The 11,843-nt window shown below is 33.8% G+C and overlaps 1 protein-coding gene across 1 annotated transcript; it reads left to right on the forward strand.

The window, feature by feature from the left end:
* The first annotated feature begins 1,878 nt into the window (after nt 1-1,878).
* LOC101400589 (olfactory receptor 5D18-like) lies at nt 1,879-2,832 on the forward strand. The gene has a single exon (XM_014779729.2). The coding sequence runs from the start codon at nt 1,879-1,881 to the stop codon at nt 2,830-2,832; it is 954 nt and encodes a 317-aa protein (XP_014635215.1).
* The last annotated feature ends 9,011 nt before the right edge of the window (nt 2,833-11,843 follow it).

The following is an 11,843-nucleotide window of genomic DNA, read 5'->3' on the forward strand; positions in this document are numbered from 1 at the left end:
TTATAGGAAAGAAGATTTCAGCTGTTATATTTTCTATATAGCATTTAGGACACAATCACCATTATAATAAATATAGCGTTAGTTTAAAACGAATTCTTAAATGTCTTAGCTAAATTAAATATTGTATTGAAAAAAAAGTTTGATAATTCAAACGTCTGGCTTTGAGATTAACTGTCTTTTGAGGTTGTCTTTAATACTCAAATACATGAGGATACAAACAGATAGGGCACTTGAGTGTCTCAGTTTTGCATATGATCTGATTTTTATTGATGAGCCATTTGAAATCCATTTCTTGGGTTGTAGGACCAGAGATAATCTTACCAGAAATTATAGTGAAAGAGTTTTCAGGAATCGTAGGATCTTAGAGGAGTTGGCAACCATTTAGAGAAATACAATTTTTTTGTATTATTATTTTTTCATGAAGTGTCTTTATAGCGCAATATTACCTCCAATTTACAATCCCTCTCCCTCACAGAGGACAGAATGAATATTTGTCCTATATGTCTTGAAGGGAGAGCAGAAACAGAAAAAGAGAGAGAGAGACCTAGGAAAGGGAAGTTTCTAAGTCAGAGTCTTTACTAGTTAGTTATTCCTGGGAGAGAAAATTCCGCTAAATCCTATTCTCATTTCATCTTGAGGCTGTTTTGTAGTATAACTCCGTGGCATGCACGCTGTCATTGGACTATTTCCCATTGTTTTAGAGTCTCTAGATGGCCAATTAAAAGTATGATGATTTGGGGCCAGCCCAGTGGCGCAAGCGGTTAAGTGTGCACGCTCCGCTGTGACAGCCCAGGGTTCGCCGGTTCTGATCCCTGGCGCGCACTGTCGCACTGCTTGGCAAGCCATGCTGTGGCGGCGTCCAATATAAAGTGAAGGAAGATGGGCACGGATGTTAGCCCAGGGCCAGTCTTCCTCAGCAAAAAAAGGGGAGGATTGGCAGATGTTAGCGCAGGGCTGATCTTCCTCACAAAATAAATAAATAAATAAATAAAAGTATGATGATTTAATGAAGGAAATATGTTAGTATCTAGCCTAAACATGGTTCACAGTCTGGTCTGATAAAATGGATCCAGGGCTGGGAGTCTGGGGATCTGGGATCTAGTCACAGATGTGTAGATTCATTCTTATTTGTATGTCATTGGGAAAGCCAAGATTCTCCAGCTTCTGTTTTGTCACCTCCAGAATGAAGAAGTGGACTAGATTATCTTTATCATCCGTTCCAATTTTATTATTCCTCAAGCAATGAGGAAGGATTGACATTAAGAGCTCTCTGAGCTGAGGATCATACTCTCTGAAAAAAATTAATTAAGATTAATTTTGATAACAGATTTACTGGGTCAGAGTGAAAAACAAAGATTAAATGCTGTATGGAATTAACAACAAAGGCACAAATGTAAAGTGTTAGGGGTGTTTGTTCTGAATGTCACAGTGTGAACATATGATGCAAAAATTAATGTGTTAAGAAATATCTCATTTTTGCTACTGATTATAGGGCTGATGTAATCAGTCGTATTATGCTAGGCTTATATTTTATGAACTTATAGAATTCAAGGAGAGCTGAAAGTGTTATGGGAGGATTTGATTTAAAATAACCATAAATCCCTTGATTTCATATTCTTATTTGTAAATATTAAAAATTACAATTGAGAACTAAAAAGAAATTTCAATAATTGTATTTTTTTACTTGAAAAATTTTAAACAGCTATCATGTTTTAAAATTTTTGACATTTTATCTTACATACATAGAGAAATTCTGAAAGAGATATATTGCTTCATTTTCCAGTCTTGGTAAGGGGAGGTTAACCAAGTTTCTTACATCCTCATTCTCCTTAATATTTTTGTTTTCAGGACTGGTTCAGATTCTGGCAAACAGAAACCATGTCACCGTCAGAGAGAAATAAAACTGGGGCCACGTTTACTCTCTTGGGCTTCTCAGATTTCCCAGAACTGGAAATCCCTCTCTTCTTGATTTTTCTGACCATCTACATTGTCGCTGTTGTAGGGAATATTGGGATGATTGTAGTAATCAAAATTAACCCCAAACTGCACATCCCTATGTACTTTTTCCTCAGCCACCTCTCATGTGTGGATTTCTGCTATTCCTCCAGCATTACTCCCAAGACCCTGGTGAACCTAGTTGTGGAAGACAGAACCATTTCATTCATAGGATGTGCAGTACAATTCTTTTTCTTTTGTACCTTTGCAGTAACTGAATCCTTTTTATTAGCTGTGATGGCCTACGACCGCTTTGTGGCCATTTGTAACCCTCTGCTCTACACAGTTGCCATGTCCCAGAAACTCTGTGCAATGCTAGCGTTTGGATCATATGCATGGGGGGTAGTTTGTTCCTTGATACTCACTTGCTCTGCTATCAAATTATCATTTCAGGGTTTCAACACAATTAATCATTTCTTCTGTGAATTCTCCTCCTTGCTGTCTGTTTCTTGCTCTGATACTTATGTCAACCAGTTGCTGCTTTTCATTTTTTCCACCTTTAATGGCATCAGCACACTGCTCATCATTCTCATGTCTTATGTATTTATCATTGTCACCATCTTCAAGATGCGTTCAGCCAGTGGGCGCCGCAAAGCCTTCTCCACCTGTGCCTCCCACCTGACCACCATCACCATCTTCCATGGCACCATCCTCTTCCTCTACTGTGTGCCCAACTCCAAAAACTCCAGGCACACAGTCAAAGTGGCCTCTGTGTTTTATACAGTGGTGATTCCCATGTTGAATCCTCTGATCTACAGTCTGAGAAATAAGGATGTCAAGGATACAGTCAGGGAAATAATGAAAACAAATTTTCATATTGAACGCATGCATTGGTAAATATTTACTTCAGTTTTTGCAGAACACCTCTCTGATTTTTGAATAAACTGTGTATCAAGAGTTCATTTTCAAAAATCACTTCAGATTTTCAAAAAGAAAGAACATGAGATTCAGGTTAGAGACTATATCTGCCTCTGATTGTATAAACCAGAGAAGATCAATAATATTGACTCAGTCTTTATTTACAAAAATGATATAATATGATTTAGTTCAAAAAGTGGTGTGTGGAACAAAAGAAAGTGTAGACAATATACTTGGCATATTGTATATGTGTAATAAATGTTAATTCTCTTATCCCTTCTTCCCTGATAACTGATAGATTGTAGGTACTAAATTAAAAAAAAAAAACGATATTTTATTTTAAATTTAGTGAAATAGATGACAAGAAAAGATATAATTTCACTTTCAAGAACCTCACAATCCAGGATTGTTAGCAAATATCATAATAAGATTGGTGGGGAGAGATAGTGTAAAATCATTTGTGCTACCAGAAAGACTGCTTCATTAGTGCTATCAGAGGGACTGCTTCATAATTGCATGATTCTTTTACTTGGCCCTGAAGGATAGGCAAGTTTTTAAGAGAAACAAAAGAGAAAGACAGTAGTTTTATTCGGGAATAAAGAGCATGAACAATGTTCAAGAGGTGAGTACATATAATTAAGTCGAGGACTGAAAAATATTTTGAGCTACTATTTTATGCCATATGCATACAAAGTATCTTGTTAGGTGCTCAAAAGAATGAAAATTTGCATAAATTGTAGCTATTATTCTAAATTATCTCTGAGAAGAGTTCCAGTGTGTAGGATGAAAGGATTTACAAGAGGTTTAGGAATTTTAGCTTGTTCTTGAAATAGTGAGAACAAGAAAAGGAAAATATATTCATGTTCTTTGCTCTATGCTTTCTTTCTATTGCTGACTAATCAGCATAAATATATTATTAATTCATATGGCAGCTTGACCAAGGGAATATATCCATTTTCTTCATCAGGACTCTCTTGGCAAATCAATCATAAAATAATTGAATGGATTTGTTGTAAGTATTGAGAGCTGTTTGCTTTTCTTGGACTTGAATGTTGTTTTAAATTAATTCAAATATTTAATTATCATCTAAACAAGGAAAAATCAAACCTAGATTACTGTGTGTGTGAGGGAGGATTGACTTTTCCTCTAACAATTGTAATATTTATTAGAAGAGGCCCTCACAGGCACAAGTATCTAATTTGGAAATTTTATAGCATCATATAGATCTTTTATCTCTTCTATCATCAATTTTGCTTGAATTATTTATACGTTTTCCCTATTATACTCTTTGTGTCTGAATGAATTTCCAAATTTAGTCAGTAAAATATTGAGAGAACAAATTCTAGTTGTTTGTGTGAAATTAAAATGAAAACTGGGCAATAATTTTATATTGGGTTAATGAAATAATTTGAAACGATTCTATGGTTTTAAACTTAAAATGAAAAATTAATGTCACCTTTTTCTCTGGTTAATATTTGGATATGTAATGACAACCAACATTGTTTTATAATTCACAAATAGACTGTCTTCTTCTGCACGTTGTCATTTACTTGATATTTAACTGAACTAGAACAATTGTTTATAAGTAGTAGAAAAGTTATATTGGTCTTGATTGGAATCCGTGATGACTAATCCATTTTCAGAGAATAAATATTTATGCTTCTTTTCTATCTTGGCAGAGGATGACTAAGTTTTTATGAAGTCAGAGACACAATCTCCTTACTTGTTTTTCTGAGGAAATGGAGATACATATTGTTTAAGTGTTCTGATCATTGTTTCAAAGTTAATGGGTGACATACTCAAGACGATGATTTGAGCCTTCAACCCTACAAGCCTTAATACTTTTCATTAAATACAGTTGTAAAATGTCATATTCTTTAATTTTCTTACTTTAGATTTCAAATTATCTTTGGTAACTTCTATAGCTGCTATAGAGCATGAGTTTTATTAGTGTTACTCAATCTTTATTAACTCATGTGCTTCTTAAATAAATTTTTAAAAATCTATATAGCCGTTGGAATTTTCAATTGACTTCAAAAATAACTCATTGTAAATTTAATTGAAAAATAAAAATCTAATATCCAATGCATACCATTGCTATCTCAGGTTCATAATAATTAATTTGAAATATATAAGCATCAGATTTCATATTATTTCTTTTGTCCCTCAACTCATTTAAATTCACTTACTCTCCAGAATTGTATACCTTAATAATAATACTAGCATATTTCTTTTCAACAAAATATATATTTAAATTGACCTTTTATTTTCTTTGATAATAATGTTCTAAGTGATTTTTATCGAGAGTTAATTATTATAACAGTCATTACTCCTATTCAATAACTTAAATGTTACAAATTTTGGTAAAATTTTCAAATATGAACTATGAAATGCCATTAGACAGGCATCCCTTAGTGGTGTTGATTGGGATGAATTTCATTTTTACCTTTTTATTTTAATTAGTAAAACTATCCATGGATGAATATTTTTATTGCTAGAGTAATACAGATTTCAGCATACTTAAATTTGATTGTATTACAAAAAGAGGGATGGGAACACCACAGTGATTTCTTTTGTAGCAGGAATGTCACTCAGTATTTTTTAACATCACACACACATTAAGTCAAAAACCTCAGGAGCTCTCATCATTAATGATTATTTTAATAATTTACTAAGTATAATTATTTGCATTTTATTTGTTGTTTTAGGTGCATCTGGTAATCTTCTAGTTTTAAAATGAAATTGTTGTGCAATTCATAGGAGAAATTCACTTTCTTAGTTTCTTTTTTTTTTTTTTTATAATTTTATTTATTTATTTTTTCCCCCAAAGCCCCGGTAGATAGTTGTATGTCATAGCTGCACATCCTTCTAGTTGCTGTAAGTGGGACGCGGCCTCAGCATGGCCGGAGAAGTGGTGCGTCAGTGAGCGCCCGGGATCCGAACCCGGGCCGCCAGTAGCAGAGCGCACGCACTTAAACTCTAAGCCACGGGGCCGGCCCACTTTCTTAGTTTCTTAAAAGTTTATAAAATAGGATTTGCTATCATTTATTAAATAACAATGTTTATAAATGTGTTATAATTTCACTTAATTGAATCTTTCTTCAGCCAATATTTTCAGTCTTCTGGCTTACATGTAGGAGGTAGAAAACTAGAAAGAGATTTGCTCCCAATATTACAGCGCAAAAACCTAGATATTTTGCAAAGCTGAAACATTTTCAGACCCATTGGATAGCTGGGGTCTCCGGGCAAGCAACTAACACAAGTGTAGAGTTACCAGTAACAGCATTCCATTGTTAGGGGAGGGGAAGAATGAGGAGAGAGAGCCTCTCTGGGGTACACGTGCAAAGGGAAGACTTAAAGTTTAAAGTGGATTAGACATTGAAAATATATTATAAGCCACCCCTCATACTAAATACATAGTAACACTACAGGAATTTGAAGCTTGTGGTGCTCTGAGGTGGCCGCAGCGTTAACAACACTGAAGCCCAGCTCAACTCCTACACTTAATGTTAAACAAAAGAAGTGAATTAATTTCCAGGCAAAAATACCATTTACTTCAGTCTCCGTTGTCCTACAAATGATATACATTCTTAAGCAAAAATTATATGGCAACACAAATAAGCAGAAGAAAACAACCCACCACAAAAAGACAAAGATATTAACAGAATTAGGTTCAGATGCAACCTAGACATTAGAAACAGCAGACAAGCAATCTAAAATAAATATGATTCCTACGAGCTCTAGTGGAAAAGGTAGAAAACATGAATGAAAAGATGGAGGATTTCAGAAAAGTCATGGAAACTATAAAGCTGAGTCAAATTAAAATGCTAGAAAAAATTTAAAAATAACAGAGATAAAGGATATTTTAAAGGGCACAAAAATAGCGTTAACATAAATGAGGAAAGAATTACTGAAATCAAAGATAGATCAATAGGGAACACCCAAAATTGCACACACGTAAAAAGAGTGAAGAAAACAAAAACACTTAAGAGCTGTGTAACATTATCAAATAGTAAAAATAACTATGATTTGAAACTTAGATATAAAAGAGAAGAAGGTTAGGGCAAAGGGAATATGTGTAGAGATAATGGCTAAGAAATTTCTGAAATTAACAAAAGACACCTAACCCAATTCCAAGAAGCTCAGAGAACAGAAAGCAGAAAGAAAACACACACACACACAACACAGAAGAGAAAGTAAAAGAGAAAATATTGAATGCGAGAACCATTACATATTGAGCAGGGCTTTTCCACCCCAGGAATATTGGCATTTTGCACTGGATAATTTTTATTGGGGGGCACTATCCTGTGCACTGTAGGCTGTTTGGCAGTATCCATGACGTCTACACACTAGATGCCAGCAGTGCTCCCTTGTAGTTGTGATAATCAAAGATATTCCAGACATTGTCAACTGCTCCCTGTGTGTTTGTTGGAGGGGGGAGGGTAGAATTGGGTACAAAACCAAATCTATTTTAAAAAAACTGGTCAAAAAGAAAAAAAGATGAGCATTACAGCAGATTTCTTTTCAAAAAAATGTGAAAATCAGAAAAAAATGGAGGAAAATTGAAAATGTTAAAAGGGAAACAACAGGGGCCAGCCCAGTGGCTTAGCGGTTAAGTGCGTGTGCTCCGCTACTGGTGGCCCAGGTTTGGATCCCAGGCTCACACCGAAGCAGCGCCTCTCCAGCCGTGCTGAGGCCGTGTCCCACATGCAGCAACTAGAAGGATGTGCAACTATGACATACAACTATCTACTGGGGCTTTGGGGAAAAAAAAAGGAGGAGGATTGGCAATAGATGTTGGCTCAGCGCCAGTCTTCCTCAGCAAAAAGAGGAGGATTGGCATGGATGTTAGCTCAGGGCTGATCTTCCTCACAAAAAAAATAAAAACACACCAGCGTTTATTTGTACTCTTAAAAAAAAAAAAAAAGGAAACAACAAAACATCAGTCACTCCAGAACGTTATACAAATGAAAATATCTTTCAAAAGGGAAAGAAAAACCAACTTTTTGGGCACTAACAAAAACTGAGAAAATTTATTGCATGTAGGCATGTACTAACAGAAATATTAAAATAAGTTATTCAAGGAGAAGGAAAATGCTACCAGACAGAAGATTAAAGCTACACAAAGATATAACACTGGTAATTGCATAATGAATAAATGTATTTGTTTTTTCATATTTTTAATTGTTCAAAAAAACAGACTGTCTGAGGGAAAAAATAGCAATGAAATGATATTTATAGAGTCTGTAAAAGTAAAATATATATTAATAGCATGCTGGATAAGAGAGGACTTAGAAGTTTACTGTTTTGTGATTCATAGAAGACCTATAGCTTATTTAACACGTTTAGTGTAAATTCCTTGAAAACCATTATAATTTTTAAAAAAGTAAAAATAACAAGTCAATAGAGGAGGAAAAATAAATGAATCATAGAAAAATTCTTTCAATAGAAGATAAAAAAAGAAAAGAAACAAGAGATACATTAAACAAATGGAGATAAGGTATAAAGATGGTAGATTTAATCCAGTCATATAAGTAAGTACATTAACTATAAATAGTCTAGACACCCAAATTAAAGATGGAGATTGTCATATTGGACATATAACAAAACAAATCTCTGCTCTATCTAAAGAAATCTTCTTAATTATAAAGATATATTGAGTTAAACATAAAAAATAGAAAATATCTCATGCACGGATATATTAATATAAAACAACATAGAACAAAACAAGACAAAAGACAGAACAAAACAAAATCTCAAGAGAATTTTTAAATTAATTGACAAGCTGATTCTAAACTATATACATGAAGAACTAGAAAAGACAAACAATGTTGAAAGTCACAAAATCATTGGAAGAATCTCACTACCTGATTTCAATACTCACTATAAAGCTGAATTAACTAAGACAATGTGGTGTTAAAAGTACAAACATTTAGATCAATGTAATAGAGTGGAGGATTTAAGTACACACACACACCTAAATGATCAAATTATTTTCCACAAAGGTACAAAATCTGTAAAATGGAGAAAAGATAGTTTTTTAACAAAAGATACCAGATCATTTAAAGATCCATATGCAAAAAATGAACTTCAATCCATAAATCACACCATATAAAATAAACTCAAATGAGCATAGAACTAAATGTCATATCAGATTTATAAAACTTCTAGAAGAAAACATAAGAAAAATTATTTGTAATTTCACATTGGACCAATATTTTTTAGATATGAATTCCAAATCATGATCAATAAAAGAAAAATGATGTGAGATGTCATCAAAATTAAATACTTGGCCCTTCAAAAGCCACTGTTGAAAGAATGAAAAGCCTAGACACGTAATGGAAGACATTCATTCCAAGCACACACCTGATAAAGGAATTGTAACAAAGATATAGACAAAATTCTCAAAATTAAACAACGCACTTGTAAATTAAACCAAAGGTCAAAGAAGAAATCACAACAGTCGGCCGGCCCAGTGGCGCAAGCGGGTAAGTGCGCGCGCTCTGCCGTGGGGGCCCAGGGTTCACCGGTTTGAGTCCCTGGCGTGCACCGATGCACCACTTGGCAAGCCATGCTGTGGCTGTGTCCCATTTAAGTAGAGGAAGATGGGCATGGATGTTAGCCCAGGGCCAGTCTTCCTCAGCAAAAAAAGAGGAGGATTGGCAGATGTTAGCTCAGGGCCAATCTTCCTCACAAAAAAAGAAAAAAGAAAAAGAAATCACAAGAGAAATAATAGAAAATTTTGAATAGAATAAAAATAGAAACACAAGCTATAAAATTTTAAAATATGTTTCTAAAATGCTTAGAGGGAAATTTAGGGCTTTAAATACCATATTAGAAAAGAAGAAATGTCTCAAAACTAGAACCTTAGGTTCCACATTTAGTAACTAGAAAAAAGAATGATGAACCAATAACATCAAAAAATAAAAGGAAGCATATAATAAAGACTGGAGCATGCGCCAATAATAGAAAGAAGAAAAACAATAGAGATAAACGAAGAGTTCGAATTGTGTAAAATCAATAAAATTGACAAAATTTTATCTAGAATCACTAAGGAAGAAAGACACAATACAAATTAACAAAATCAGGAGAGATATTGACCTTGAAGAAATTAAAATGACTAAAGTGAATATTATAAACAACATATGTGAACAACATTAGTCAACTTAGATGATATGGACAAAATCCTAAAAAGACAAAATCAACAAAACTGACAAAAGAAGAAATAGAAAATCTGAATAGACATAAAACAAGTAGATAAACTGAATTTTTAATTAAAATAGTCTCCCTTCCCTACCAATATCTGCACATAAATGGCTTCATTTGTTAATTTAACTAAACATCTATGTAAAAAATTATACCAATTCTTGATTAACTCATGTCCAAAATAGAAGAGGACATCCTCTTTCCAATTCATGTTATTAAGCCAGCATTGCCCTGATAACAAAGTCAAAAGAGAAACACAAGGAAAGAATAAACAACACAATATTCCTCACGGTTGTAGACACAAAAATTCTCAGCAAAAGAATTAGCAAAATAAATCCAGTGATGTATACAAAAACATAATAAATCATGACTAAGTGAGATCTATCCCAGGAATGCAAGGTGGGTTTAACATATGAAAAGCAATTAATGTAACATATCATTTATAGAGAATAAAAGACAAAAACCATATGACCACCTCAATAAATGCAGAAAAGTAATTGACACAATCCAATATCCACTTAAGATAAAAATTCTCAACAAAGTAGAAATAGAGAAAATTAGTTCAACCTGCCAAACTTGCTTCTAGCATCACACATTGGTTAGAGAATGAGTGATTTCTCCCTAAAGCAAAAAACAATGCAGATGTCTACCCTCAGTACTGATGATGGATTGATGGATGGATAGATAGATAGATAGATAGATAGATAGACAGATAGATAGACAAAATCAGTCAGTCATCTGAATCTGAATTGAAACTAATTTTATTCACAGACTATATGATCTTTTAAGGAGAGAATCCTAACCATTCCACATAACACACACAAAAACAACTAAATAATTGAGTTCATCACAGTGACAAGATCCAAAATCAATATACAAAAGCAATTTTGGTTCTTTACTGGAGCAAAATAATATAGGAACGTGAAATTAAGAAAACAATGTGATTCTTGATAACATAAAAGATGCTTAGAAATGAATTTAACAAAAGAAGAACAGTACTTAATACTGAAAATTACAAAACATGGTAATTGGTACTGGTATATGGTAGACAAATATATAGATATAATAAAATTGATGATCCAAAAATAAATGCATTAATGATTGATTGATTTCTGACAAAGTTACCAAGGCTACTTATTGGGGAAGAATAATCTTGTCAATAAATGGTGAAAAGTAATTGACTATTCATATGCAGAAAAGATGAACTAAAAGCTAAAATTCAGACTGAACACAAACATTAACTCAAAATGGATCACAGATCTAAAGTTAAGAACAAAAAGTACAAATTATATACCTGATGAAAGTTTTATACCAATAATATATAAAGAACGCTTACAACTAAAGTACAGTCAAGCGCCACATAAGGATGTTTTGGTCAACCACAGACCACAGACCGCATACATGGAGGTGGTCCTGTAAGGTTAGTACCATATAGCCTAGGCATGTAGTAGGCTATACCATCTAAGTTTGTGTAAGTGCACTCTATAGTGTTTGCACAATGATGAAATCACCTAATGATACATCTCTCAGAACTTACTCCCATTGTTAAGTGACACATGACCATATAGAAAGTCAACTGCAATTATTAAAATAGGCAAAATATTTGAATAGACATTTCAACAAAGAAGATACAATCTGAAAGGAATATTATGAGATGGGAAGAGGTAGAAAGACATGCTATGAGTTTAAGGTGCCTTGTTTGAGGAATGAAAACATCAAAGACAGGGCGCTGGCCCCGTGGCTTAGCGGTTAAGTGCACGCGCTCCGCTGCTGGCGGCCCAGGT

This window comes from Ceratotherium simum, chromosome 34, assembly GCF_057802395.1.
Source record: "Ceratotherium simum simum isolate JZ-2026a chromosome 34, ASM5780239v1, whole genome shotgun sequence".
NCBI lineage: Eukaryota > Metazoa > Chordata > Mammalia > Perissodactyla > Rhinocerotidae > Ceratotherium > Ceratotherium simum.

Coding starts and splice junctions, on each gene's coding strand:
- LOC101400589 (XM_014779729.2), top strand. CDS start 1,879: ATGTCACCGTCAGAGAGAAATAAAACTGGGGCCACGTTTACTCTCTTG.